Consider the following 25025-nt stretch of genomic DNA (forward strand, 5'->3'; position numbering starts at 1 on the left):
TTATTTCGAGTTCTGGTAATTTTAAAATTGAATCTGCATAAGTTTCCGAGAAACAAATAAAAATATTTAAATGTAAATTTTAGTTAAAATTGTGCAAAGATTTAAATGTCCCAATTGAATAAATGTTTAGCGTGTAACTTTCCTCAACATTTAAATTGAATTTTCGCCTAATTCTGTTAAGGCGAAAATGTAATTTAAATGTTGAGGAAAGTTTGACGCTAAACATTTATTCAATTGGGACATTTAAATCTTTGCACACAGCATTATACATTTTTATTTATTTTTCGGAAAGTTATGCAGATTCCACTTTGAAACTTACAGAACACCTATCACTATAAAAATAAGTAACAAAAAATGGAATTTTTTCAAAAATCGAAAATGAAAGAGAAAACATATTCAAGATTCCAGCTGATTCTTTTCAAGTTACAATCAATGTTTAAATTGCGATAAACATTCGTTTTAAATAAAGTATAACATCTGACTGCCATTTTAAATACCTTTCTGGCTCCAGCACCCATAATTTTTATTTTATAAAATTCTTCGCTAATTTTTAATTTCAAGGTATAAAGATAATGTTCTTTTATATAATTAAATTTTTTGTCGTACATGAAAGAACTTTAATCTTCCTACTAAAACAAATGAATTAAAAAGTGGAAAATTTTTCAACTTTAATTCTTTGCCGTTACTAACATAAGTCATCATCAGGAATCGTAGTAGTGAATGTCTGACTAGGACTGTAGGGATGAAAGTCTGTAACGCTTGTTTCACTGTCAATGTTATTAATACTTGGATCACCATAGTATATTTCTTTCATTTCACTCTGATTAACTATATTCATTATAGTTCTATATATACCTTCCAGGGCTTTGAAAGTAATGTCGATAAGTGAGTTTTCATTCGGATTTTTTTCCTTTAACTCTCTTAATTCACGTACTAAACGTTTTATTTCCTCAGTGAATTTCTTTTTCTCACGGACTTCATCCTCTGCATACAGAGTTCTTGTTACATTTAGTAATTTTTCTTCAGAATGATTAATTAAGTTTCTAATTTGATAAATTGTACTCCAAATTATCGTTTTAAAAGTTATTGTGTATTCTTTAACTCTAACTGATTTTAATAAATAGTCAAGAAATTCTAGTAGTACAATTCTTTCGGTAAAATTTGTTTTTTTAATTTCATCTGCTAATTTACTACTATAACTTTGAGTGATGTTAATCATAGTGGTTAAATTACATTCAAATTGCATACATTCGTATAGCTCTTTTTGAAATATTTTAAATCTTTCTATGAAAGTTTTAATTTCTGTCTTATTGTTATTCAAGGCCAAATTATCTGCAACTGTTTTTTGGTAAGAAATGTCGTACTGTAGAATGACGCTTAAGTTAGTAACTTGCTCTAAAGACGTCAATCTTTGTAGTGAATTGCGCAAGCTAATTTCTGAAGTATCTGAAATGCTCGGATGTAAAGACTGAAGAGAACTTTTCGGTATACTTCCAGAAGCTCGAATAGCTGAAAAAATACCAACATCAAGTTCAGAAATATCAGTTCCTTCTTTAGTCGCCGCGTTGAAGAAGCCTACATGGTCTATGTTTTCAAATAAATATTTTACAAGGCTTCTTGAATCTGTACGCATAGCCAATTTCGGTTTACTTAAAATTTTCTCATGGAACAAGTGTTTTGCAAGAACTTTATGTTCTTCTAAGTTACTTATGTTATGTTCTGATGGATCATACTGGGTGAAAATTAAAGATATGCTTCCAAAAAGATTTACCATTTCATTTCCCAAAAGCGTGCAAAGATTTTCTAAAAGATCTGTAAAACTCCTGATATTAGTTTCTCTAATGTCTGAAAGTTTGGCTACAAGAATAATTTTTAGAGATTTAATATGTTTCAACAATTGAAAAAGATAAAAGGCATTGATAATGTCTTGTACTTCTCCTCTATTGTCATTAAATCCAGGTGTATCCCAGATGGCCAAATTTGATAATTTTGAAGAAACCCATCTTGAAGGTTTTGAAGTAGTTGATACTGAGCCATGACCAATTTTTGGCGATTTGTCAGTATCGTTTATTACTATTAGTCTTGGATGATCATGTTTAGTTAATATCTTAGCCGCCAATGGAACGCCAATTAAGTAATTAATAAGAGTACTTTTGCCAGCTCTTGCAATGCCTATGCAAATTGCTGCGTCTTCATCCCTTACTTCTTTACGAACATAATCTATAGCTTCGAAGAAAGATGTTTTGAGCAGCTGTAAAGAAGTTTCATTGAGCTCACATTTTCCACTTTTAAAGAGTGAAAGCACTAAGCAGATAATAGCTATTCTGAACATGATTGTTCAATAATAATGTTTTTTTAAAAGTTTGATGCACTAATGCGGTTGGAATATATTCCTGATGATGTTTTTTTTGCCCTGAAATATTAAAAAAGTAATGTAAATAAGAATCTTTTAATTATATTTTAGGTTTGGAAAATCAATCGTTATTCAGCTTTAACGGCCTCAGTGGAACGTACCCTGTTGAAAGTAGAAAGATAGAAGTAGATACCCTGGTTAAAAAACCGGACAGATTTCGGACTAATCCGAAATTTGTCCGAAACAATGCGGTTTATGGTCAGGTTTTTGTCACCCGCAATTAATCTGGAAAAATCCGAATTCTATAAGGTCTGTGAACAACTAGTGAAACCGGAGTTGGTCCGATGAAGTCCGAAATTAATCAGTTAATTTTAACTAGTGAATCCGGAATTAGTCCGAAACAGTCAAAAGTTAGTCCGGACAATTTAGTGAATGTTAATAAGAAAATAATTATACAAGTAACACGTATTAATTATTATTACTTTATGGTACATTCAACATATTTTTCGATATACCTATCGCAATTTTATTTACATTAACTTAAAATTTCTAACGCTTGGGGATTCGAACCTACACCTATCTAACATTATATCGCACCGAAATCGAATACACTAACCACTATACCACGATCGCATGAGAGTTCAAATTCATAATAGAATTTATGAAGTGCCACGAAAAGAAATGCCAAGAAACTAACACATCAGTGTTAATTTTAATATTGAAACAAGATAACTAATAATACCTACTAGTAAATTTGTAAAAACAAACTGACTGCAGAATTAAATATTTTATTTACCGTAAGTAAATACCCTGAATAAAAAGTGGGACCGATTTCAGACTAATCCGGAATTTGTCCGCAACAGTACGGTTTATTGTGGAGTTTTTTTTACTATGAATTAAGTTTGAAATCAATACCGTTTTTTATAACTATGGAATCCGTAATTAGTCCGGTTTAGTAGTCTGCACGCAGTTAATTAGATCATATGCAACTAGTAAACGCAGAATAATCCGGTTGGTTTAACCAGTGAATCTGCAGCTAATCCAAAACAGTCTGCTTATGGACAGGTTTTTGTCGCTCGAAATTTGTCCGGATAAATTCAAACTCAATGCGGTTTGTGTATAACCAGTGAATCCGGAATTAGTCCGATCTAGTCCGAAATTAGTCTGATAATACGCAACTTGGAAGTGTGAAATTATTAAATCCGGAATTAATCTTGTTTTGGTCAGGTTTTTGTCATACGAAATTATAATTATAGTTTGAATTTATCTGCATTTAATACAAATTGTTTTTAATATACAAATTCAATATTCTTTGAATTGGATTGAATATGGATTGTTTTGAACTGTCTGTGGATTGTACATATTTACAAATTCTTATAATAATAAGACTTATTTTCGGACTGGGGTCTTTTGATCGGATATTATTCGGATTGACGCTGAGTATTACCGGATTCTTTGCATACAGATTTCGGATTAAATCTTTTAACTGGATTAAATTCGGATTATTGCGGACTGATTTCGTATTCTTTAGGTACATATTGATTTCGGATTATACCTTTTAGTTGGATTAAATCCAGATTGTTGCAGACAATTTTCGGATTCTTAGCATACAGATTTCGGATTGTTTCGTACTTCTTTCGGAATAGGATTTTGCCACACTTAGTTTCAAATTGTTGCGGACTAATACCGGATTTCTTGCTTACAGAGTTCGGATTGCTCCGGACATTTTCGGATTAAGTTTTTTTAACTAGATTAAACTCGGGATTGTTGCGGACTGATTCCGTATTCTTTACATATTGATATCGGATAATTCCGTACTTATTTTAGAAGAATTCTTCACTGGTCATAAATTCGGATTGTTGCGGACTAATTACGGACTGAATTCGAAGACATTCAGGATTACTCCGGAGTGTTTTCGGATACAGGTTTTCCTTCGGATTGATATCAGACTAACGCGGATCATTTTCGGACTAATCCGTACTAATCTGTCCGTATTTGATCCGGAATTAGTCCGAAATTTTTACCAGAGTAAAAACTGATGGATAAAAGTTTTCTATCCTTACTAAGTATATACTTTGCATCCTTTAAAAATTATATTTTCTATCCAGAATTTTCTATCTATTTAAGGGCATCCGGGAAATAATACTGGTTTCGTGATAGACGTCTCATTTAAAAAGAAAAGAATATTTTGAGTCGGAATTTTTTGGTAAATTTAGAGAAATGCTCTGGGACTAGCGGTCTTCTCGGAATTTAGAGAAATTTTGATAAATAATTATTGAAAAAAATTGTTTAAATATACGGAAAAAAGGGGTTTAGACGTCTCAATTTGAGAGGATAAAATATTTCGGGTTCATATTTGGAGGGGTGATAGAGAAATTTCACTCTCCGAGGAGCGGCCCTCTCCGTTTTTGCAATAATTTTGCGAGGAAATTATTTTATTAGCGATTGAAAGTGGAGTAATTTGAGGTTAATAAATTTCCCTCAGTTCAACCCGCGACCACTTCCGAGAATTGGCGCCACCTCCTTGACCACTGACACATAGAACCACCTGTCTGTGTGCTGACCGCCATATTGTCTCCCACTTTCGCCCAAAATCCAACTTTTGTAATTTCGTTTTTCAATATTTATTTCAAAAATTACTTGCAAATTTCGAGAATATTCTTTATCATCATGAATTCCCCTAATTATCATGCTAAATCCGAACTAAATATCTCTAATTATTTAGGAGTGAGACGACACGCGGGAAAACACTTTTTAAGCTCGATTTTTCCCGGATGCCCTTAATCAGAGAGTATTAGGGAGAGTGGAAGGTGACCGTACACTGTGACGTATGTGTGTAATACCCTCCTCTCCCGATAGAGGCAGTACTGAATGCGCGGTTTAATTCAAACAAATTAAACCAAATTAATTTACAAACAAAATAATTAATATCATTGGCAAGCAACATGGGTATATCGACTAAAATATTTCTCATGATAAAATCTTAAGCGAAAAAGAATTGTAAAGATGAATACAATAAGTATGTAGTAGAGAAGACGAAACTTAATCCTTAGCAATAAATATTAAGGGATTTTATTTAGTACATAAGCCTAAAATAATATATTGGTTTCAGTTATTTGTCACGATTGGAAATTCCTATTTTTTATAGTTTTATTTGCTTGTTTAGGAAACTCGAGAAATTTGCTCATCTGGTTACCATAAAACCCTAAGATCCTTTTTGCCTGGGTAATAAAAAAGGGGACACTATTGTTTCGTCATCCCTACTACATAGAGAATTCAGTAAAATTAGAAACACCTTCTTTTTCCGCCTTTTTGGGTTTTTCCACTTTTTAACGAATCAAAAATGAAGAAGCGTACTTATGTTCTCCTCCTGGACACTCGGCGGTGGGGGCAGAGGCCCCCAGGATGGGACCATTGGTCTTGGAGAGAAAATGTAAGGCAGAAAGTTGCTAACTCGAAAGAGATAAAGACCTTTTCGGATAAAGTCGTCTTGTAATTTCTTATATTGATAGAAATAAATTAACTAAGTTTGTAAACGTTAAATATTTCGATTCATTTAAAGAAACACCTCTATTATTTTCCATTTCAATAATTAGTAAATAATTCACCGCGGGAGTTGAGCTTCTTAGCTCTTCATTGTGGAAACGGACCATCATCGTCGAGGATTCCGCTTCGAGATAAACAACAATTCTAAATTTAAAGACAATACTAAAATCCTAATAAAAGTTTAAATTTTTAGAACTTTACCGCGTAAAGTAACTCGGCGCGTCACAGGATAATTTTTGGTGTCAGAAGTGGGATCCCGCAAACTTGCCGCGAGTGATACGGAACATTATTGAGTGGAAATTGTGAAAGTTGTGCGGAAATTTTGCAAGACATTTTGTGAATAATCGAATAATTTCGACGAACCATTTGAAAATAAGTTTAAATTTGAATTTCCTCTTGAGTACGTGGTGAATGAAGTAGCTTCCGAAAGAGAGGTTTAAGTTCAAATTCAAACGAGAAGAAGACGGACCGGAACGAGCTACTGGATTGAAGGAGACTAGGGACCGGAAGGAGTTGCTGTTAGACGGAACTAAGGACATCGAGACGACGAAGGGCGCAGCCACGACTTCCTCAAAGGTTTTTGGCGGGTTTTTAAACCTAGAGGCAGGAGGTACGGTCCCCACGTACCTGGGTCGCAGAAAGTGATTCAAGGATCCCGCAGATATCCCCTTGAGTTACTATAGGCTGGCAGATCAACATCGAGGAGTAAGAATTGGTTTGAGCAGACGGTTACTGGAAGCTGAACGGAATACCCATATCCGAAGAGATTGATCCGCGAGTGTTGGTGAAAATTGTAGTGACTAAAATAAATTGTTTAAAACAAATTTATGTATAATTTTGTATGGATAGTGAACCGTTAAATCTACGATCAATCACTCTTCAAGAACTTCTAATGGTAAGTCGATTGCCCATTGTTAATGTTGCGAGCCAATGATTTATATTAATAAAATATTATTGCAAGGGTTTTGAAATATTGTGAATGAGCAAAAAGTATTCGTAAGTTGTAGAAAGTGTGGTTCTTATAAATAAGTAAATTCCAATTAAAGTTTGAGTCGGTTTCTTTTATTTATTGAAAGGGAGTATAAAACTCTTAAGTAAAATAGTACAAATAATAGTATCAATTTGGAAACGAATGAATGATCCTTTTGCTGAAAATTTTTCTGAACGAAATAATAATAATTGAATGGTAATATTTATAAAAGTTTGGAAATATTATTATTAGTTTAATTGTCTTAAGATTTTGTTTTGAATTTTGCAAGTTGAATATTCTCAAATACAATTTTCGAAAGCAAGCAATTATTCGCTAATAAACTATTAATAATATTTATAAAATAATTCATAATATTTATAGAAATATTTGAAAATTTTTGAGAATATAAATCGATTTTGTAAATCAGAGCAAAATGCTTACTCGCAATTCAATTAAGGCTGCAAGGGGTGGTAGAGGCGGTATTAAAGCTGGTAGAGTTTCAAAAAGTTCAGGGTTGCAAAAATCTTCGGCAACTACCACTTCGCGAGGAAATGCAAGGAGACCAAACGGGAGAAGTGTAACGGGATCGCGAGGTCGCAATGTTCGCAGTCGAGAAGTTTTGATAGAAAACACCAATAACATCGCGTCCGATTTCGACATGGAGGTCGATAACGTCGACGAAATAAACGAAAGTAATGTGTTTGCTGTAAGAGCGGGACCCGTCACTCATAATACTAGTAATTATCGTCCACCGGTGTTTTCCCCTATGCAGCGAGCCCCTGATAGTATGCTACGCGATCGCGCTCCGAGTATACCGAATAGTATCAACAGCTCTTTACGATTCGCGCCAACTGATAAGGAGCCCGACAACCCTCTTCCTTTTAAAGCGGCGATAGAATTTTTGCCTAAAAGCTTCGATGGAGAAAACATGCCGGTCAGCAGATTTATTGCTGATTGTGTCGCTGCAAGGGATTCTATTCCCATTAAAGATCGATCGCACCTATTTTTTATGGTCAAATCGCGAGTAGTAGGAGGCGCATTTGATTCCTTGCGAAACCGGCACGTTGGCTCCCTCGAAGAATTATTATCCCATTTAAAGGAGATATATGGTGAACAACACAATATGAGTCAATTACATAAGGCTCTCGCGACCGCCGCGCAATTCCAAAAGGAAAAGGTGACTCTGTACGGTGCTCGCGTGAATAAAATACTTGCCAACATGATTGAAGTAATCGAAGATAAATATGATCCGTTTGATAGTTATTCCCATTTAAATGCTGCTCGAGAGGCAGCACGCGATTGTTTTATAACAGGATTAAATAGAGATTTGAGATTACGCGTGAAAATAGGTAACCCCGGGACACTGCAAGAAGCTATAAATCTTGCAAGACATAATGAGTCAGAAATCGAAAATGAAAACGCGCTCGACAGGAAAAGCGAAAACGACGCCGAAAAGAACAGCGAAACTCCTTCGGAGAAAAATGCCCAGAAAAATAATCAAAACCGTTTTCGCTCTCATAATAATATGAGGGGCCGGGCCCGAAAATTTGCCGCGAAAACATCCGACAAGCCGAATAATACAAACAATAAGTCACAACAATCGGAAGAAGGAAATGGTGAAAAACGTTGCTATAACTGCGATAGAACGGGACATTTAGCTCGACAATGTAAACGGACCGTAGAGAAACGCGAATGCTATAACTGCCACAAGATTGGCCACCTCGCGAAAAACTGTCGTAAAAAATTAGAAGAAGCAGATAAAAATACCACGACTTGTAATTTCTGTAAAGTTAAGGGACACGGGTACGAAGAATGTTATAAGCGGTTAAATAAAATACAAAATTCAAAGAACGAAAAAGCGGAACATTTAAACAGTAAGTAAGTTCGTCCGAATGGTGCGACGACGAGCTTGGGCAGGGAGCTGCACCGATTAAACGCGTAATAATGTCCTCTGGAACGGATAAAAGAAAATTCTCCCCTAGTGTTAGCATTGACAGCAATGACCTTAACTTGAAAAGCGGTAGTTTCCTGGTTGATACCGGTGCCGAATTAAATCTGATAAAGCAAGGTTGTTTGAGAAGTAACCTTTTTATAAACAATGAAATAAAATACGATTTATTTGGCATAGTCGAACAGGGCGTATCGACTCTCGGTGAAGTTTCTTTAAATTTTAACGAGATTCCTTGTCCCTTTCAAGTTGTCCCAGATAATTTCCCGCTTGAAAGCGACGGCATGCTTGGGATGCCCTTTTTGTCAGATTCGGTAATAGACCTGAAAACAAAAACGATAAAACACGAATTAGGCGAATTTCCTTTTATTAACCCCCCGAGAAAAATAGCGAAAATATTAGTAAAAGCGAGAACGAAACAAATTGTAACTTTACCTGTAGCGACGACTAATTTGTCTGAGGGTTATTTACCTTTATTACCAACGGGACCTGGCGTTTTCTTGGGCGAAGCCCTGGTCAAGGTTACATCCGGGAACATACGACTTCCTTGCTTCAATTGTACTACTCGGGATATAGAACTCTCAATTTCCCCCGTTACACTAGAAGAATTCGATATTTTCAGCACCATAGACGAACCTAAAAAAGGTACAAAATTTAATAAAAATGCTACAAGGAAAGAAAAAAGGGAAATAAAAAGGGTTACGCGTAATAATCGAATCGAGAATTTAATAAAAGAGCTTCACTTGGAAAATCTGAGTGAAGAAGAAAAAGAGAGTTTAATAAATTGCGTAAAAAATTTTCCGTTTCAGTTCTTTTTAAAAGGGGATAAATTAGGGTGTACAAATGTCGTTAAACATAAAATAAACACTACCGACGACATTCCAGTTAACAAGGGCAACTATCGTTATCCAATAGTTCACAAAAATTTTATACGGGAAGAATCATCGAAATTAAAAGAAAACAATACAATTTCTGCGTCGAACTCCCCGTATAATTCCCCCGTGTGGGTGGTACCAAAGAAACCTGATTCTCAAGGAAATTTGCAATACCGAATGGTTATCGATTATCGCGAGCTGAACGAAAAGACTGTGGGAGACGCGTACCCCTTACCAAACATAACCGCAATCTTGGATCAATTAGGGGGAGCTCGGTATTTTTCGACTCTCGATTTAGCTTCCGGGTTTCATCAAATCGAAATCGATCCTTCCGATAAACACAAAACCGCTTTTTCTACACTTTTCGGTCATTTCGAGTTCAATCGTATGCCCTTTGGCCTAAAGACAGCACCAGCTACATTTCAACGTATGATGGACCTCGTGTTGTCCGGATTACAAGGTGTAGAAATGTTTGTTTATATGGACGACATTGTGATTTATGCGAATTCCTTGCAGGAACACAATGAGAAACTTGAGAAATTACTAGGTCGATTGAAAACTGCAGGATTAGTTCTGCAGCCTGATAAATGCCACTTTTTACGGAAAGAAATCGGATACTTAGGTCACATAATTTCTGAGGAGGGGGTAAAACCTGACCCAAAGAAGGTAGAATCTGTTAGGAATTTTCCTAGACCGAAATGTAGAAAAAATGTAAAACAATTTTTGGGTCTAGCCGGGTATTACCGTCGTTTCATACCCGACTTTGCATCTCACGCGAAACCCTTAACTAGAGGTGTGCAAAATTCGAATCGAAAGAAAATTCGAATCGAAATACCAATTCGAAGTTTCGAGTTTCGAATTTCGAATTGGCCGATTCGAATCGAAAGAAAATTCGAATCGAACTACCAATTCGAAATTCGAAGTTTCGAATTTCGAATTGGCCGATTCGAATCGAAAGAAAATTCGAATCGAACTACCAATTCGAAATTCGAAGTTTCGAATTTCGAATTGGCCGATTCGAATCGAAAGTAAATTCGAATCGAACTAGCCAATTCGAAAATTGGAGTTTCGAATTGTACAACTCAACTCGGTTACTTTATTCGCACAATTAATTATTCTATAATTTTAATATATAAATAACATACAAATACCAATAACGTGTTGAAAGTGAAGAAAATATTTCGCTTATTGTTTGTAGTACATAAGGAAAAAAAATTATTTTGCAAATTTTTTGCTCAATTTTTAAAATAAATTTTCATTTATTTTAACAATTTAATAGCTAATATATAATTAAAAACCGCTGCTAAGTTGTATATTTTTTATAATTTTGGTACTCATTTCATGAACACTGCATTTCCTCATAGAGATAAAAATAATAGAAATATATTAATTACTTTTTATAAATATGGTAAAAGTGATTGGATTTTGGATCAATCAATGTATTTTTAAATACCCTACAAGATATTTACAATAATTTAATAGTTAAACAAAAATTTTTAAACACAAAAGTTGAGAAAATGTCATTTTCCAAAATTTTTGGTTTTTAAAATACCAATGATTTCGAAATTTATTATCGAATTAGGTTTAAAAATAGGTTAGGTCAATCGAATCGATTCTTAATGCTCTACAATTTGGTAACGATAATTTTAAAGTTACTTCTACGTTTTTCAACAAAATTTTCAAAAAGTCTCCGGTTAATATGGACGAAAAATGATGAACAAAAAGTTTTGAACGTTCAAATGAACGAAATATTTTTTGTTAAAAATATTTTAATAGATTATTGATTACAATTCAAATTAAAAACTCAAATTTTACATTTAGAAACATTATAATTAATTTGCTTAATAGTGACGCAAAATTATAGTAATAAAAATTTGATTTGAAGAAGAAATAAATAAATTTCGTTCATTTGAACGTTCAAAACTTTAACCTCCTGAAAAATGTTCAATTAGGGACCAAAAGATGCATCTAAAAAAACTCTACAAAACTAAAGAAAAACATTTATAGGTGTCCTAACATTTTTTTAAAGTTATGGGCAAAAAACGTTTTTTTGCAAAATTAAAAATTCAAAAAAAAAATTAGTTAAACTTTATTAATCTATCATAAAGTACTTTCATATGTGGACGTCCACATGAAAAGAGCCCATATTGTCGGTTCTAGTTTTCGAGATAATCGCAATTTAGTAATTTTGGAGCAAAATCTTAATTTTTTTTTATTTTTTATTATCTATCTACATGCTTTGGCAAGTCGAATCAAGCGGTTTTCATTAATTTATCGATAATTTAACTGTTTGATTTCATTGGTTCTTTAGAAAAATGAAAAGGGCCCATTTTGTCAGTCATTTGCAAAGGTAATCCGTATTTTAAAAATGGAGGTGCGGAAAAATTTAAAACCTCTTGATTTTTCATCTCTAAGGTGTCCTGAACTGAAAACAATTCTTATCTGAATAACTTCCCAAAAGAACCAGAGATATTGATGTTAGAGTCTTTTTTCTCGTAATTGTCGAAATGAAAATTTGGATATTGCGTCAATTTTTTTCATAATAGAGACTGTAAAAAATTTTTTAATAAGTTTAATATATATTTTTTTTCTTTAAATGACACAATAAAATTGTACCTAATCATTAATCTTGTAAAAAAATGGTTTTTTAATAGAAAAACTGTCCTTTTTAAAAAAGGGCCCATATTGTCGGTTTTTAAATTAATTAGTTAATTAAGGGGGGGGGGTGGTTCTAAAAATTTAAAACCTGTTGGTTTTCTATCTTCAAGGTGCCCTGAACTGGAAACAATGCTTATCTGAATAACTTCCAAGAAGAACCAGAGATAAAACAATTGGTTGGTATCGCAATCTTTAATTTCGTTTTTCTCGAAATGAGGTTTATTTGGCGTTCTAAACTTTAAAATTCCGTAACTCAGCGAATTTTTAACCAAAAAAGTTCTGAGACCACTCAAAATTTAATTTCATTTAATTTCATTTAGTAACAAATAGTTACTGTTAATAAATACAATTTCCAATTCTAAGAATTATTTTTTTATATAAAAATTGTAATTTAATGTTTCAAGAAAAATTGAAGAATTTTTGTATAATTTGAAAAAATTATTTTTTGTGGAATTTTAATTTATAAATAGGTATGATTATAATTCTTAAAAATTTTAATTGTTTTAATTTAAAATTTTTAATTAGTTTGTGTATATATTTGAATTTTCGGAAATATTGAAAATATTGAAAATAATTCAATTCTTTGCAAGAATTCAATTATTTTCATAAATAATAACGATTTTCGTAAAAATTAAATTATTTTTAAACAAAATTTTAATAAAATTTTACGAATAAATACAATTATTTTCTAAAATTTTAATAAATACTTCAAAACAATTTAATTATTTTCTTAAATAGAAATAGATTTTAATGTTTGCAAAAATTCAATTATTTTCAAAAAAATTTCAAGAATGATTTCAATTTTTTTCTCATTTCGTTATAAAATCTTTGCAAAAATTCAATTATTTTTAATACAATTTTAATAAAATTTCAAAAATTTTCAATTAAAATTCTTTAAGAATTCTTTGAGATTTCTGTCAAAATAATTGTGCGAATAAAATAACCGAGTTGAGTTGTACAATTCGAAACTCCGATTTTCGAATCGGCCAATTGGTAGTTCGATTCGAATTTACTTTCGATTCGAATCGGCCAATTCGAAATTCGAAACTTCGAATTTCGAATTGGTATTTCGATTCGAATTTTCTTTCGATTCGAATTGGCTAATTCGAAATTCGAAGTTCGAAACTTCGAATTGGTATTTCGATTCGAATTTTCTTTCGATTCGAATTTTCTGTTGTCGAGTCGAATAATTTTCGATTCGACTCGATTAAATGCACACCTCTACCCTTAACGCAATTATTAAAAAAGGATTCTCCTTTCGTTTGGTCACAAACGGCCGAAGAGTCATTTGAAAAATTAAAAACCATTTTGTGCACCGAGCCACTTTTACAGTATCCCGATTTCTCGCGACCGTTCGTAATTACAACCGATGCTTCCGATTATGCAATCGGAGCCATTTTGAGCCAAGGTGAAATCGGTAAGGATCTGCCCATTGCCTATGCGTCTCGAACCTTGGGTAAATCAGAATTAAATTATACGACAACGGAAAAGGAATTGTTAGCAATCATATTTGCCGTGAAACACTTTCGACCATATGTCTAGTTTGGTTGGATCAATTGAAGGATCCAACGCTTGGTTCCCGACTTGCACGTTGGAAAATTCAACTGCAAGAATACGATTATAAAATCGTATTTAAGCCCGGTAGAGTAAACGCTAACGCGGACGCACTCTCGAGAAATCCTATTGACGAGAATTTGAATTTCGATAAAAGGAAGCTAGATAATAGCATTTTAGAAATTATTGAGACAAATGACAAACATGTAGATAAAAGTTACTACCATGAGTATCCCGTAGAAAGAGTTTTTCTGAGCTATGGCAACGAGCGTGTCGTTGACATTGCTACAGAGAACCAAGATAGGGATGCTCCTGATAGTGAATGTGTTATCGAAAAAATAGACGAAATAATAACGATTGAGAACTGTCATGAGTTGCGTGGAAGAGATACGGTGGAGAAGGGCGGCTCCGGGTCGCACCATTACGCTCCATTTGTCACAGAATTTTCCAAAGGCCACGGAAAATTGACTGACAAATGTAGCCTGGTGTCAGATCCGCTGGTCCACATCCCCTATCTTTCTCCAAATGGTATGTGTAAGACGAGCCATGCGGGGTCGCATCAAAGAAAGGAAATTTTTGAGAACTTTCCTGAGTGCTGTAAGACCAGTGCTCCTGAAAGTATTGGCAAGCGAATGCATAAGACCGTTGCTAGTGAAAGCTCCGGCAATGGTATGTGTAAGACGAGCCATGCGGGGTCGCATCAAGGTAAGAAAATTTGTAAAAATTTTCAGACTGCCGACAATGCTCCAGACAAGTGCTGCGAGCCGCTGATTGTCGATGACAGTGATGACGAATTGAACGACATTGACAGTTATTCCTTAAAGGGTATTTGGGGCGATGTTTTGAGCGTCCGAAATGAAACAGATGACAGTGATAATGACAATGACGAACGACCTAAAAAACGAATGAGATTGAGCGAGAGTGTCCCGGTTAACAATGCTCAAGTTTTTCCTACCGTTTCGAAGCAGGGGAATGTTGTTTTAACACCCTTATTTCAACTCAGTAGAGATAAGGTGTGGATGAGAGCCGATAACATAATCAATTTCGTTTCATGCGATGGTGTTTTAACAACACCACTGGGTAGGGAATTATTCGATAATTCGATCATTAAACCCTCTTGTTTAAAGGATCCTCAAGCAGTTGTAGGTTATGTCACTTCCAATCCTCACGATGGTCGCCTCGTGTATAACCTATATATTAAAGATAATTTTGACTCGAAGGTGTTTGCCAAAAATATAGAAACCGCCGTTACTACTCTAAAAGAAGCCCTCGAATTATCAAAACTTAAATCATTCAGCATCTCTCGCGTCGGTAACGGATTCGACAAAATGTCATGGTCGACTATAGAAAGCATTTTTAGAACTCACTTCGGAAAGGGCAATTACCAAATTACCGTGTGTACCGGCGAAGTCGAAATTCCTGAAGTCGATAAGCGTCGTGACATTATCCGTGAATGTCATGACTCCACTGTAGGCGGTCATAAAGGAGAATCTAAAACCCTGGACAGAATTAGAGAGCGCTTTTTCTGGAAAGGAATGAGAGACGAAGTGCGTCAGTACGTAAAAACTTGTGAAATTTGTCAAAAGAAAAAACTTACCAGAATAAAAACAAAAATGCCAATGCGAATAACGGACACACCAAGCCGGGTTTTCGAGAAAGTACAAATTGATCTGGTCGGTCCCTTGCCAGTCACAGAATCGGGAAATCAATATATGCTTACTTGGCAAGATAATTTAAGTAAGTACTCTGGTGCATTTCCTCTCTCAAAAATCGATTCTCCTCACGTAGCAATAGCTCTCGTTGAAAGTTTAATTTGTATATTCGGTTGCCCTGAAATAATACAAACAGATCAGGGATCTCAATTCATGAGCGACATTATGGAAAATATTGCAAAATTATTTCAAATTCGCAAAATACGGTCAAGCGCTTACCATCCACAATCACTTGGATCGTTAGAGAGAAGTCACCATACATTCGTTGAATATTTACGTAATTATGCGGAACGTACAAATTGGGACCAATGGTTGCCGTACGCCTTGTTCTCCTTTAATACATCGGTTCACGAGTCCACAGGGTTGACTCCTCACGAGATCGTATTTGGTAGAAAAGTTCGCTTTCCTTCCGAGTTTTCAAACGAGGAAATTCCCATGACGTATATACAGTTGGTCGATGAACTTCTGAAAAAAATAACTGAAAGCGAATCACTCGCTACGGCGCGACTTGAGGCAGCAAAAAGACGCTGTAAAAAATATTATGACCGAAAGCTTAACGAACGAAATTTCGAACAGGATCAATACGTTTACGTGTTAGTTGATATACGCGATGACAAATTCGATGATCACTATGCAGGTCCATTTAAAATCACAAGAATCATCGATGATCTAAATGTCGAAATAAGAATTACGCAAAAACAAACAAAGATTGTTCATGTGAACCGACTCAAACATGCTTTTCTAAGATATATTTAGACTTCGGAAATCAAAATTGTAACAAAATAGAATCATATTTTAATTTAATAGTGTAATTTTAATAACTTAATAAAAATAAATAAATAAATTAAAATTAATTTCGAAAGAAAATTGTACGTATTGAAAACATTTAGATAAGTTTTGTATGATTATATATATACGAGTAGAAATATAATGAAAACAAGTATTTAAATTTAAATAACTTGACATTTAAAGACAAATTTAAATCCCACTTATCCTTTTTGCTCGAAGAGTCAGAGCAGGTAAGAATAGTCGAGTCTCTCTGTAGATCCTTTTAAAACGTACATTGAAGAATCTGAAATGAGAAAGAGAGAGCAATCAAAATTTTATTTTATTTCGTTAAACTAAAATCATACTCTATAAACTCGAGAATTTGTTAAAATTACTGTATGTAATAAAAGTTATAACTTCAGAAATAAATAGACTCTATTTGATAAAAATATACGTGTGAGTAATATTGTGTATAATTAATAAATAAATGTTGTAAACTTATAACCCAACGTTGAATAGGGAATTATAAAGTTTTAATAATTAATGTTATATCCTTAAACTAAATTAATTTGACACTTTTATTTAAAAGGGTAACAAACGAACGGATTATAACAATCATGAATTTAAAGGTCTCATTTTTATTACAAGGAAATTTCGTGTCTTCTCAAAATCTTAACAAATTAGAAATTAATATTACTTTCATTTATAATAATTAATTAGTACTATTAATTAAATAACGTTATTATTATAAATTAATATACATCATATACATATAGTATAATAATAGAGTATAACAACAAAGTAAAGCTAACCTCAAAATGGATGACAGAACTTACATTTATGATTGTTATATCTGATCATGTCTTAAGAGAAATATAATAACAAATCTAAATAATGAATGCATACTTAATGATAATAAATTAATTTATAAGAAAACAAAATTTTTATTCTATTCTTTGATTGTATTAAATTGTCACAAACAAAAACAAACAATGTGAATTACTCACCATAATTATATGTCGACGCTGGATATCTATAGACACTCATAAACTTCTAACAAACTCACAAATCTCACAACACGAAGAATGTTTATATAAACAATTTAATTTTTACACAAAAATTTATAACCATTGTAACTATACTTCTTGATAATACACTTGTCAATTATGTCGACCATAAAAAGACATTTCATGAGAGAATGCCTTTTTTCTAAGGGGAGAAGTGTGACGTATGTGTGTAATACCCTCCTCTCCCGATAGAGGCAGTACTGAATGCGCGGTTTAATTCAAACAAATTAAACCAAATTAATTTACAAACAAAATAATTAATATCATTGGCAAGCAACATGGGTATATCGACTAAAATATTTCTCATGATAAAATCTTAAGCGAAAAAGAATTGTAAAGATGAATACAATAAGTATGTAGTAGAGAAGACGAAACTTAATCCTTAGCAATAAATATTAAGGGATTTTATTTAGTACATAAGCCTAAAATAATATATTGGTTTCAGTTATTTGTCACGATTGGAAATTCCTATTTTTTATAGTTTTATTTGCTTGTTTAGGAAACTCGAGAAATTTGCTCATCTGGTTACCATAAAACCCTAAGATCCTTTTTGCCTGGGTAATAAAAAAGGGGACACTATTGTTTCGTCATCCCTACTACATAGAGAATTCAGTAAAATTAGAAACACCTTCTTTTTCCGCCTTTTTGGGTTTTTCCACTTTTTAACGAATCAAAAATGAAGAAGCGTACTTATGTTCTCCTCCTGGACACTCGGCGGTGGGGCAGAGGCCCCCAGGATGGGACCATTGGTCTTGGAGAGAAAATGTAAGGCAGAAAGTTGCTAACTCGAAAGAGATAAAGACCTTTTCGGATAAAGTCGTCTTGTAATTTCTTATATTGATAGAAATAAATTAACTAAGTTTGTAAACGTTAAATATTTCGATTCATTTAAAGAAACACCTCTATTATTTTCCATTTCAATAATTAGTAAATAATTCACCGCGGGAGTTGAGCTTCTTAGCTCTTCATTGTGGAAACGGACCATCATCGTCGAGGATTCCGCTTCGAGATAAACAACAATTCTAAATTTAAAGACAATACTAAAATCCTAATAAAAGTTTAAATTTTTAGAACTTTACCGCGTAAAGTAACTCGGCGCGTCACAACACGCTACTAGTAGCGCACTCTGGTGGGTCGTTCCCTTTTTAAAATATATATGTATAATGTTTTGAATGTACTGTATGTATTTGTGCTCAACTGTTTGTGCTTGTTTGCAAACAGTTGGAGAAGCGTGATATGAGCGTGATTTACAAATTTTATGCAAAAATGTTATATTGTAGTGTAGAAAATTGCAAAAATGGGACATATACGAAAATGTGCCAAGGATTTTCATCGTTTAGGTTACCAAAATCTAATTCAACGTAAGTATATATTTGATTTTTAGTAAACGTAACCTCACTTTTTTTACACGATGAAATATAAACTTTTGAAATTTTGTCATATTATTACTTAAGTATACACAGAATTCTAAATTTTTATATTAAAAAGTTGTTGGAAATATTTATTATTATATTATTTATATTATTATTATATTATTTTTGTCAAGAAAATATAATTTTTTATTCTTAAATTAAAAATTATAACATTTCGCAGTCGAAGAAAATGGCTCAAATTCGCTGGGGTTAAAGAAACTACAAAGTTTCGAATCTGTGCGGAACATTTCGACAAAAAATGTTTTAAAACATTTCAACCCAGGCCCTTATTGAAGCCAGATGCAATTCCAACTTTGCACAAGGAAAAGAAGTGCACCGCAGGGCGAAGTAAGTATTTTTTACTTAATAATAAATAATGATATGTACATAATTTATATTTTTAAAATCACATTAATATAAATTTAAACAATTGATATTACAGGTAGCAAGGTAAGCAGCGAGAAAGAAATTGTCAATATTGCTACTACTATTGGCACGTTTTTTTATATACACATGTATTTTTTGAATGACGACAAATAAAAATATTTTTTAAATTAATTTTGCATCACACTTATTATTTATAAAAAAATTTTTGAACAAAAATTTATTTAATTTAATAAAAATATGTAATTAAATATAATTCGGAAATTTGAATTTTCCCGCTAATGCTCCTGGTGGGGGAAATTCGTGTCGGAACGAACCTGTTGAGGGCGCTGAAAATCGTGTACGATTATTTACATTGCTCTCTTATGGGACCTTCCACTCTCCTTAATACTCTCTGCCCTTAATAAAAAATAAAAATTGTATGTGACCTTCAAGGATAAATGTGTGTGTGTGCGGACGTGTCAAGGAGGGGAAGTGGGAGGGGGGGGAAGCAGAATCCATTTTTTCTTGCATTCGCCAAACTTTTCGATTTTCTTGAACAGTTCCCGACTTTTTCAAGAACAGTTTGCCGAGAAGTGGTGAAATAGTTATAATTTGTAGGGAAATAGTAAATGACATATTTAAACGAGGCAACCTTTAGTTATCTGTGTACTACCCACCGTATCCAAGAGTTAAGAACGAAGTTCCCGAATAATCCTCGAACTTTTTTTCCGTGTATATATATTTAAGGGGCCGTCCATAACTTACGTCACGCCTTAGAGGGGGGGGGGGTGGAATTCATTTTTTGTGACGTTCTGTAGAAAAAATGGCGCTAAAGCATGTAAAATTTGTGACGTGGGTAGGGGGGGGGGTGGAAAAATTATGCAAAATTGTGTGACGTAGTTTATGAATGGCCCCTTAATATATTTTTTATATTTTATTTTTTTTTTTTTTTAACCTAGTGGGCTGCAGTTCGGTACAAATATTTATACCGAATTGCAGCTCACTAGGTCATGATTTGTAAAAGTTAAGGGGGGGGGGCAGGATAATTTTTTGCAATTTTTTCCAAAAAATTCAATTTCTTTTTCTCGAAGTTCACAAATATGTCCGCCAATCAGGTTCGCTATATTTTTCCTGTAATCTGCACTTAAAAATAAATATTTGTACCGAATTGCAGCTCTCTAGGTCAAGATATGTAAAAGTTAAAGGGCCCATTATAGGCAGCCCATTTTGCGTGGCAGGGACGGACACACGAGTGATTTTACGGTGTACGAAACCCTAAAAATGGTAAAATATAATTATATTTCTTTACAAAATATATTTGTCGCATAATTAACGGAATATAACCTTAAATTGAAGGGAATATTGCATTTCATATTCGGAATATTTCAGTGGAATGTTCCAGAGATCTTAAAGTAATATTAAAATGTCCGCCGCACAGGAATATTCCAAGATAACATTTAGGGAATGTTCCACGGTAATATCGAAGTAATATTCCAGGATGATGTTGAAGGAATGTTCCTCCGTAATATTTATTTATCATCTTACACGGGAATTTCCCTTTCGTACAAAAGTAGATACTTATAATAATGTTCTAATAACAAAAATAAAATAAGTGGAAATGCTGACATATAGTTCATACAAGATTGAAGATTCTGTTTCTTAATTGATTAATGAAAGTAGTTAAAAGTACACCGTAGAAGTCAATAGTATTATGAAAGTCATTAGCCTCTCTGGAGCAAGACCCATATAATCTAAACAATTAATGGAATATTTCAGGGTGATGTTGACGGAATGTTTCCAGATAATATTAAATATGTTGAAAATACCATTGAATTCGTTTTTACTAAAGAAATAAGATAAAGAGAAAAAAAGTCAAATTTTTTCAAAGTATGGAATTTTGGAATATTTCCAGAGAATATTCTGGGAATATTCCCTTAATATTCATTCAACATTACTTTGGAATATTCCATTAATATTACGGTGGAACATTGCCTCAACATCATCCTGGAATATTACTTCGAAATTACCGTGGAACATTCCCTCAAGGGGACACCTAAGTGGAAAAATGACAAAAAAATCGATTTTTTAAAATTTGATTTTCTAAAAGTAGACTCAATTAGGAATAGAACAAGACTTTTTAAAACCTTTTCTGAGGAGTAGAAAAAATCTGATTACATGATTCTGAATACCATGAGTTTTTAGTATTTTTTCTTTTTTCGTGTCTCCTGTAAAAATGGTTTTTTTCCAATTTTTTAACTTTCGGTACACTTTTCTCCGAATCTACTAAACCGATTTGTAATTTTTTTTTTTACTTTGTTCAGTAAGGTTCCAAGAATACGAATAAGAAGTTTAACATCATTTTGAGTTGTACAAACGGATATATGAGTCAATAAATCAGAGAAAATTTTATTTTTATTTTTCTTTGGGTATAAATATTCATAAAAAAGTTTCTATTGAAGATAACGTCGTATTACTTCTTATTCATATAATTGATTATATTTGTAATCAAATGAAAAAAGGGCGAACGCAATTGGAATAATAGTTTTCGAGAAAAGTGTACCGAAAGTTGACTCTTTTTGCATTGTTTTTAGGTGACTTGGGTGTCCCCTCAATGTTATTTTGGAATATTCCTGTGGGTCGGACATTTTAATATTACTTTAAGATCCCTGGAACATTCCACTAGAATATTCTGAATATGAAATGTAATATTCTCTTCATTTTAAGGTTATATTCCGTGCTGCTTGGGCACTGAACTGAAAGAATTTTGGGCAGGCTGCAGGCTTTTCATGCCCGAAATTAGATCTCCTGTCACAGGGCTCGCAGCTCACCTCAAAAAGGCGAGAATCTACTCCCGAAAGGTGAGCAGCTGCCCCTGAGGAGTTGCTGTTTACCTTTCGGGAGCAGGGGGAGTAGATTCTCGCCTTTTTGAGGTGAACTGCGAGTCTTGAGGCAGCGAGCTTTAGCGGCACTCATGTAAAAAATTAAGAAAATGTTAAGAAAACTTAAAAGTTCTCCACCTTCTCATATTTTAAGAAAAGTAATACATATATTAACATAATTCTTTATATTTCGTTCTTCAGAGGGGCCGTTCATGAACTACGTCACGCTTTAAAGGTTGGGGGGAGGGGTGGAAAAATAATGAAAAATAGTGTGACGTAGTTTATGAACAGCCCCTTTCCTACACGGTGAGAAATCTGTTAGGATTACACTGCAAAAAGAAGTATCTTATTTAAGATGTTTCGGTAGTCATTTCTTATTAATTAAGATACTTTAAAAAACTTACAGAAGTATCTTACTTTTTTAAGATAGAAGAAATATCTAAGACGTATAAAACATCTTAAATATCAGTAAGATGCTTTAGAAAACATCTTATTTTAAGATGTAAGATACCATTTTTCCATCTTACATCTTATTTTAAGATATCAAATAAGACAATTATTTTTGCAGTGTAATGCTCAAAACTTTTCATATACTTTTTCCATAGATTTTTTGATGTTAAAATCCTAACAGAGAGCCCTATATTTATTGCTCGAGTCCGCCTGAATATTAGGCGGATTCGACTGATATTCAGGCGGACCTCTTATACTTTTCGCTAGTAAGTGTTTATGCTATATTCATCACCTCTCCCTACCAAAGAAATAATGACAAAACATCAGAAAATAATCAGAATTATTGTGAGCAAGCTCACATTATGCTAATGTTCATTTGAAAATAATTCAAAATTGGGTAAATAAACATTATTTTTAACGTTTGTAAGTAAAAGAGGGACTCAAAATCAATAGAGTGATATCAATTACTCGAAATTAATGTTTCACGTTTTCTCGTGGACTGTCACATATAATTATACCCGTTGTACGTTGGCATATTTTGTAAAAAGTGTCTGTGTTTAGATAAAAAGTTGTTGAAAAATGTTTGCTTACCTATTTAACGGCATTTAAACCAACGAGTGCCGTTTTTGTTGGGCGATAATCAGAGGTCTCACGAAACCTAGAAATTTCGCAGACACGCTACTCTATGCATTATTCGCAACAGATTTCTCTCCGTGTATTGTTTTATAATATATTAAAAGTGTAATTTTTAAAAAGTTTTTACACTTAATGCTTATATTAGAAATGTAACTTAACATATTGTATAGTGAAAATTTACGATATTTTACTAAATGATTATAATTATACTTACGGTGTTGAATGTTGTGTATTTACTATTCAGGACAGCTGCAGATAGTTAAATGTGTCAAAATGCTAATATTTTCCAATTTTATAAATTTTACTTTTATTATCTTAAACTGTATATTTTGAAATATCAAGAAATTTAATGTTCTGCTAGCAAATAGACAAGCTACAGGTGTATCGAGTATAAATAAACAGGAAAAATATAACTGTGCGCTACAAAGAATTTGAAATTATTTTTAGTGCATGGTCACGAATGAAGTATTAGATAAAATTTTTATCTATAATATAAATATGTTATAAATTTATATAATTTAAAAAATGAAATTGAAAACATCAATTTTAATGTTTAAAATCAAAAGATATCCCTACTGAAAATCCTTATAAGATCCTGCCCTTTTGAAAATAATGACTTGTAATTACATGTGTATAGATTTGGACATGTGTCATGCACGTGTAAATACAAATAAAATCCTAGATTGATTGCCCGGTAAGAAGCGAGGAATAGAAAAAGATTAAATTTCCAGAAATATTCTGTTAAACGAGGATTTTTTAATCTTTCTGAATAGTCGAATTTCCAAAAAAACCCTATTCCTCTGTGAACAGCAAAATATCAGAAAAATTAATTCTTCTCTATTGCTCGTGTTAATGAGATGATAAAAAAAATTAAGAGTTTCTATTTTTTTGAATGCGCAAAATTTTTTTGCTTCTCAACGTTCCAAAAAAAATACAGAATCCTATTCTTTTGAATCGACAAAGTAAATCTTGTGAAAGCGAATTGAAAAAAATAAGAAATGGCTATTCTTTTCAATCGATTTTAAGCGATTCTACGTAATCAATTCAAACGAATAGAAATTGTTTATTCTTTTCAATTGACTGCTTCGAATTTTAGAAACGCATTACAGTAGAACCCCGGTTATCCGAGCTCGCTTTATCCGAGGTCTCGATTATCCGAGGTGGCCTCAAAAGAGGATATACCGCTTTATCCGAGTATTGCGACTGGCCTAGTCCGAGTTATCCGAGTTGCGACATTAAAAAAAGTTTAATAATGTTTGAAAATTTTTTGTTATTTTAATAAATTACATAAGTTATTATGAAATATGAATATAAAAATCCCTTTCTCGTTTATATTAGAGACTTTTTTATAAATAAAATGTTAAATTACGTATATATTATAATAAAAGTCCGTTTTATCCGAGTTTTCGCTTTATCCGAGGTAGGTCCGGTCCACATTAGCTCGGATAATCGGGGTTCTACTGTATAATGATAAATCGTCCAAGCGCCCGTCTTGCCGGAAGGACGTTCCGAAAAAAAGGCTTTTAAAAAAAGGGAGTTTAACTTTTCTTTTCTGGCACTCCTTGGGATTAAAGTAGACGAAAAGACGAAAAAATCCATATTTTTGACTTTTTAAAATAACAATTTAAACCATTTTTCAAAGCCTTCAAACTTGCTATGTTTCTAAACAGTGAAAAAAACATTTTTTCGTAAATTTAATGTAAAATCCCCAAAAATCAATATTTTTTGACCGGACGAGTCTCTTTCTCTTCAGAAACGTTCGAAGAATGAAACCTAATTGTTCAATTAAAAAAAAATCATTTTTAATATTGTTCACACTGAGAAAAATGGA

General features: G+C 33.0%; 3 protein-coding genes across 4 annotated transcripts; 1 reads left to right on the forward strand and 2 right to left on the reverse strand.

Annotated features, from left to right (window-relative positions):
- Window positions 1-177: 177 nt before the first annotated feature.
- Window positions 178-23559, reverse strand: LOC122506079. The gene is made up of 2 exons (XM_043618075.1): window positions 23409-23559; window positions 178-2413 (listed from the first exon to the last, which is right to left on the reverse strand). The coding sequence occupies exon 2, from the start codon at window positions 2330-2332 to the stop codon at window positions 686-688; it is 1647 nt and encodes a 548-aa protein (XP_043474010.1). The 5' UTR covers window positions 2333-2413; window positions 23409-23559; the 3' UTR covers window positions 178-685.
- On the reverse strand, window positions 8999-15977 carry LOC122506135. Of its 2 annotated transcripts, none has more exons than XM_043618150.1 (5): window positions 15836-15977; window positions 15502-15734; window positions 15307-15429; window positions 9289-9453; window positions 8999-9140 (listed from the first exon to the last, which is right to left on the reverse strand). In XM_043618150.1, exons 3-5 carry the CDS (start codon window positions 15383-15385, stop codon window positions 9040-9042), a joined length of 345 nt encoding a protein of 114 aa, XP_043474085.1. In that variant the 5' UTR covers window positions 15386-15429; window positions 15502-15734; window positions 15836-15977; the 3' UTR covers window positions 8999-9039. The 2 variants fall into 2 exon arrangements, with proteins under 2 accessions (XP_043474085.1, XP_043474077.1); XM_043618142.1 differs by having other exon boundaries at window positions 15298-15429.
- On the forward strand, window positions 18619-19421 carry LOC122506128 (THAP domain-containing protein 1-like). Its single transcript, XM_043618129.1, has 3 exons — window positions 18619-18812; window positions 19045-19211; window positions 19306-19421. Exons 1-3 carry the CDS (start codon window positions 18688-18690, stop codon window positions 19401-19403), a joined length of 390 nt encoding a protein of 129 aa, XP_043474064.1. The 5' UTR covers window positions 18619-18687; the 3' UTR covers window positions 19404-19421.
- Window positions 23560-25025: the final 1466 nt, after the last annotated feature.

This window comes from Leptopilina heterotoma, unplaced genomic scaffold (genome assembly GCF_015476425.1).
Source record: "Leptopilina heterotoma isolate Lh14 unplaced genomic scaffold, ASM1547642v1 Lhet_113, whole genome shotgun sequence".
Taxonomy (NCBI): Eukaryota; Metazoa; Arthropoda; class Insecta; order Hymenoptera; family Figitidae; genus Leptopilina; species Leptopilina heterotoma.

What these genes read in the sequence shown, in the direction of transcription:
- LOC122506079 (XM_043618075.1), bottom strand. Translation starts at nt 2,332, where the DNA reads ATGTTCAGAATAGCTATTATCTGCTTAGTGCTTTCACTCTTTAAAAGT.
- LOC122506135 (XM_043618142.1), bottom strand. Translation starts at nt 15,385, where the DNA reads ATGACCGCCTACAGTGGAGTCATGACATTCACGGATAATGTCACGACG. An exon ending in CGACTTCGCCGGTACACACG is followed by an intron (nt 9,454 to 15,297) that starts GTAATTTGGTAA and finishes TACCTTTTTTAG; the next exon opens with GTTCGTCTATGGTGCTGAAA. An exon ending in AGGTCCCGTTGGTAATAAAG is followed by an intron (nt 9,141 to 9,288) that starts GTAAATAACCCT and finishes TTTTGTTTTCAG; the next exon opens with GTCTATTACCGAATCTGACA.
- LOC122506128 (XM_043618129.1), top strand. Translation starts at nt 18,688, where the DNA reads ATGAGCGTGATTTACAAATTTTATGCAAAAATGTTATATTGTAGTGTA. An exon ending in TTACCAAAATCTAATTCAAC is followed by an intron (nt 18,813 to 19,044) that starts GTAAGTATATAT and finishes AACATTTCGCAG; the next exon opens with TCGAAGAAAATGGCTCAAAT. An exon ending in GAAGTGCACCGCAGGGCGAA is followed by an intron (nt 19,212 to 19,305) that starts GTAAGTATTTTT and finishes TTGATATTACAG; the next exon opens with GTAGCAAGGTAAGCAGCGAG.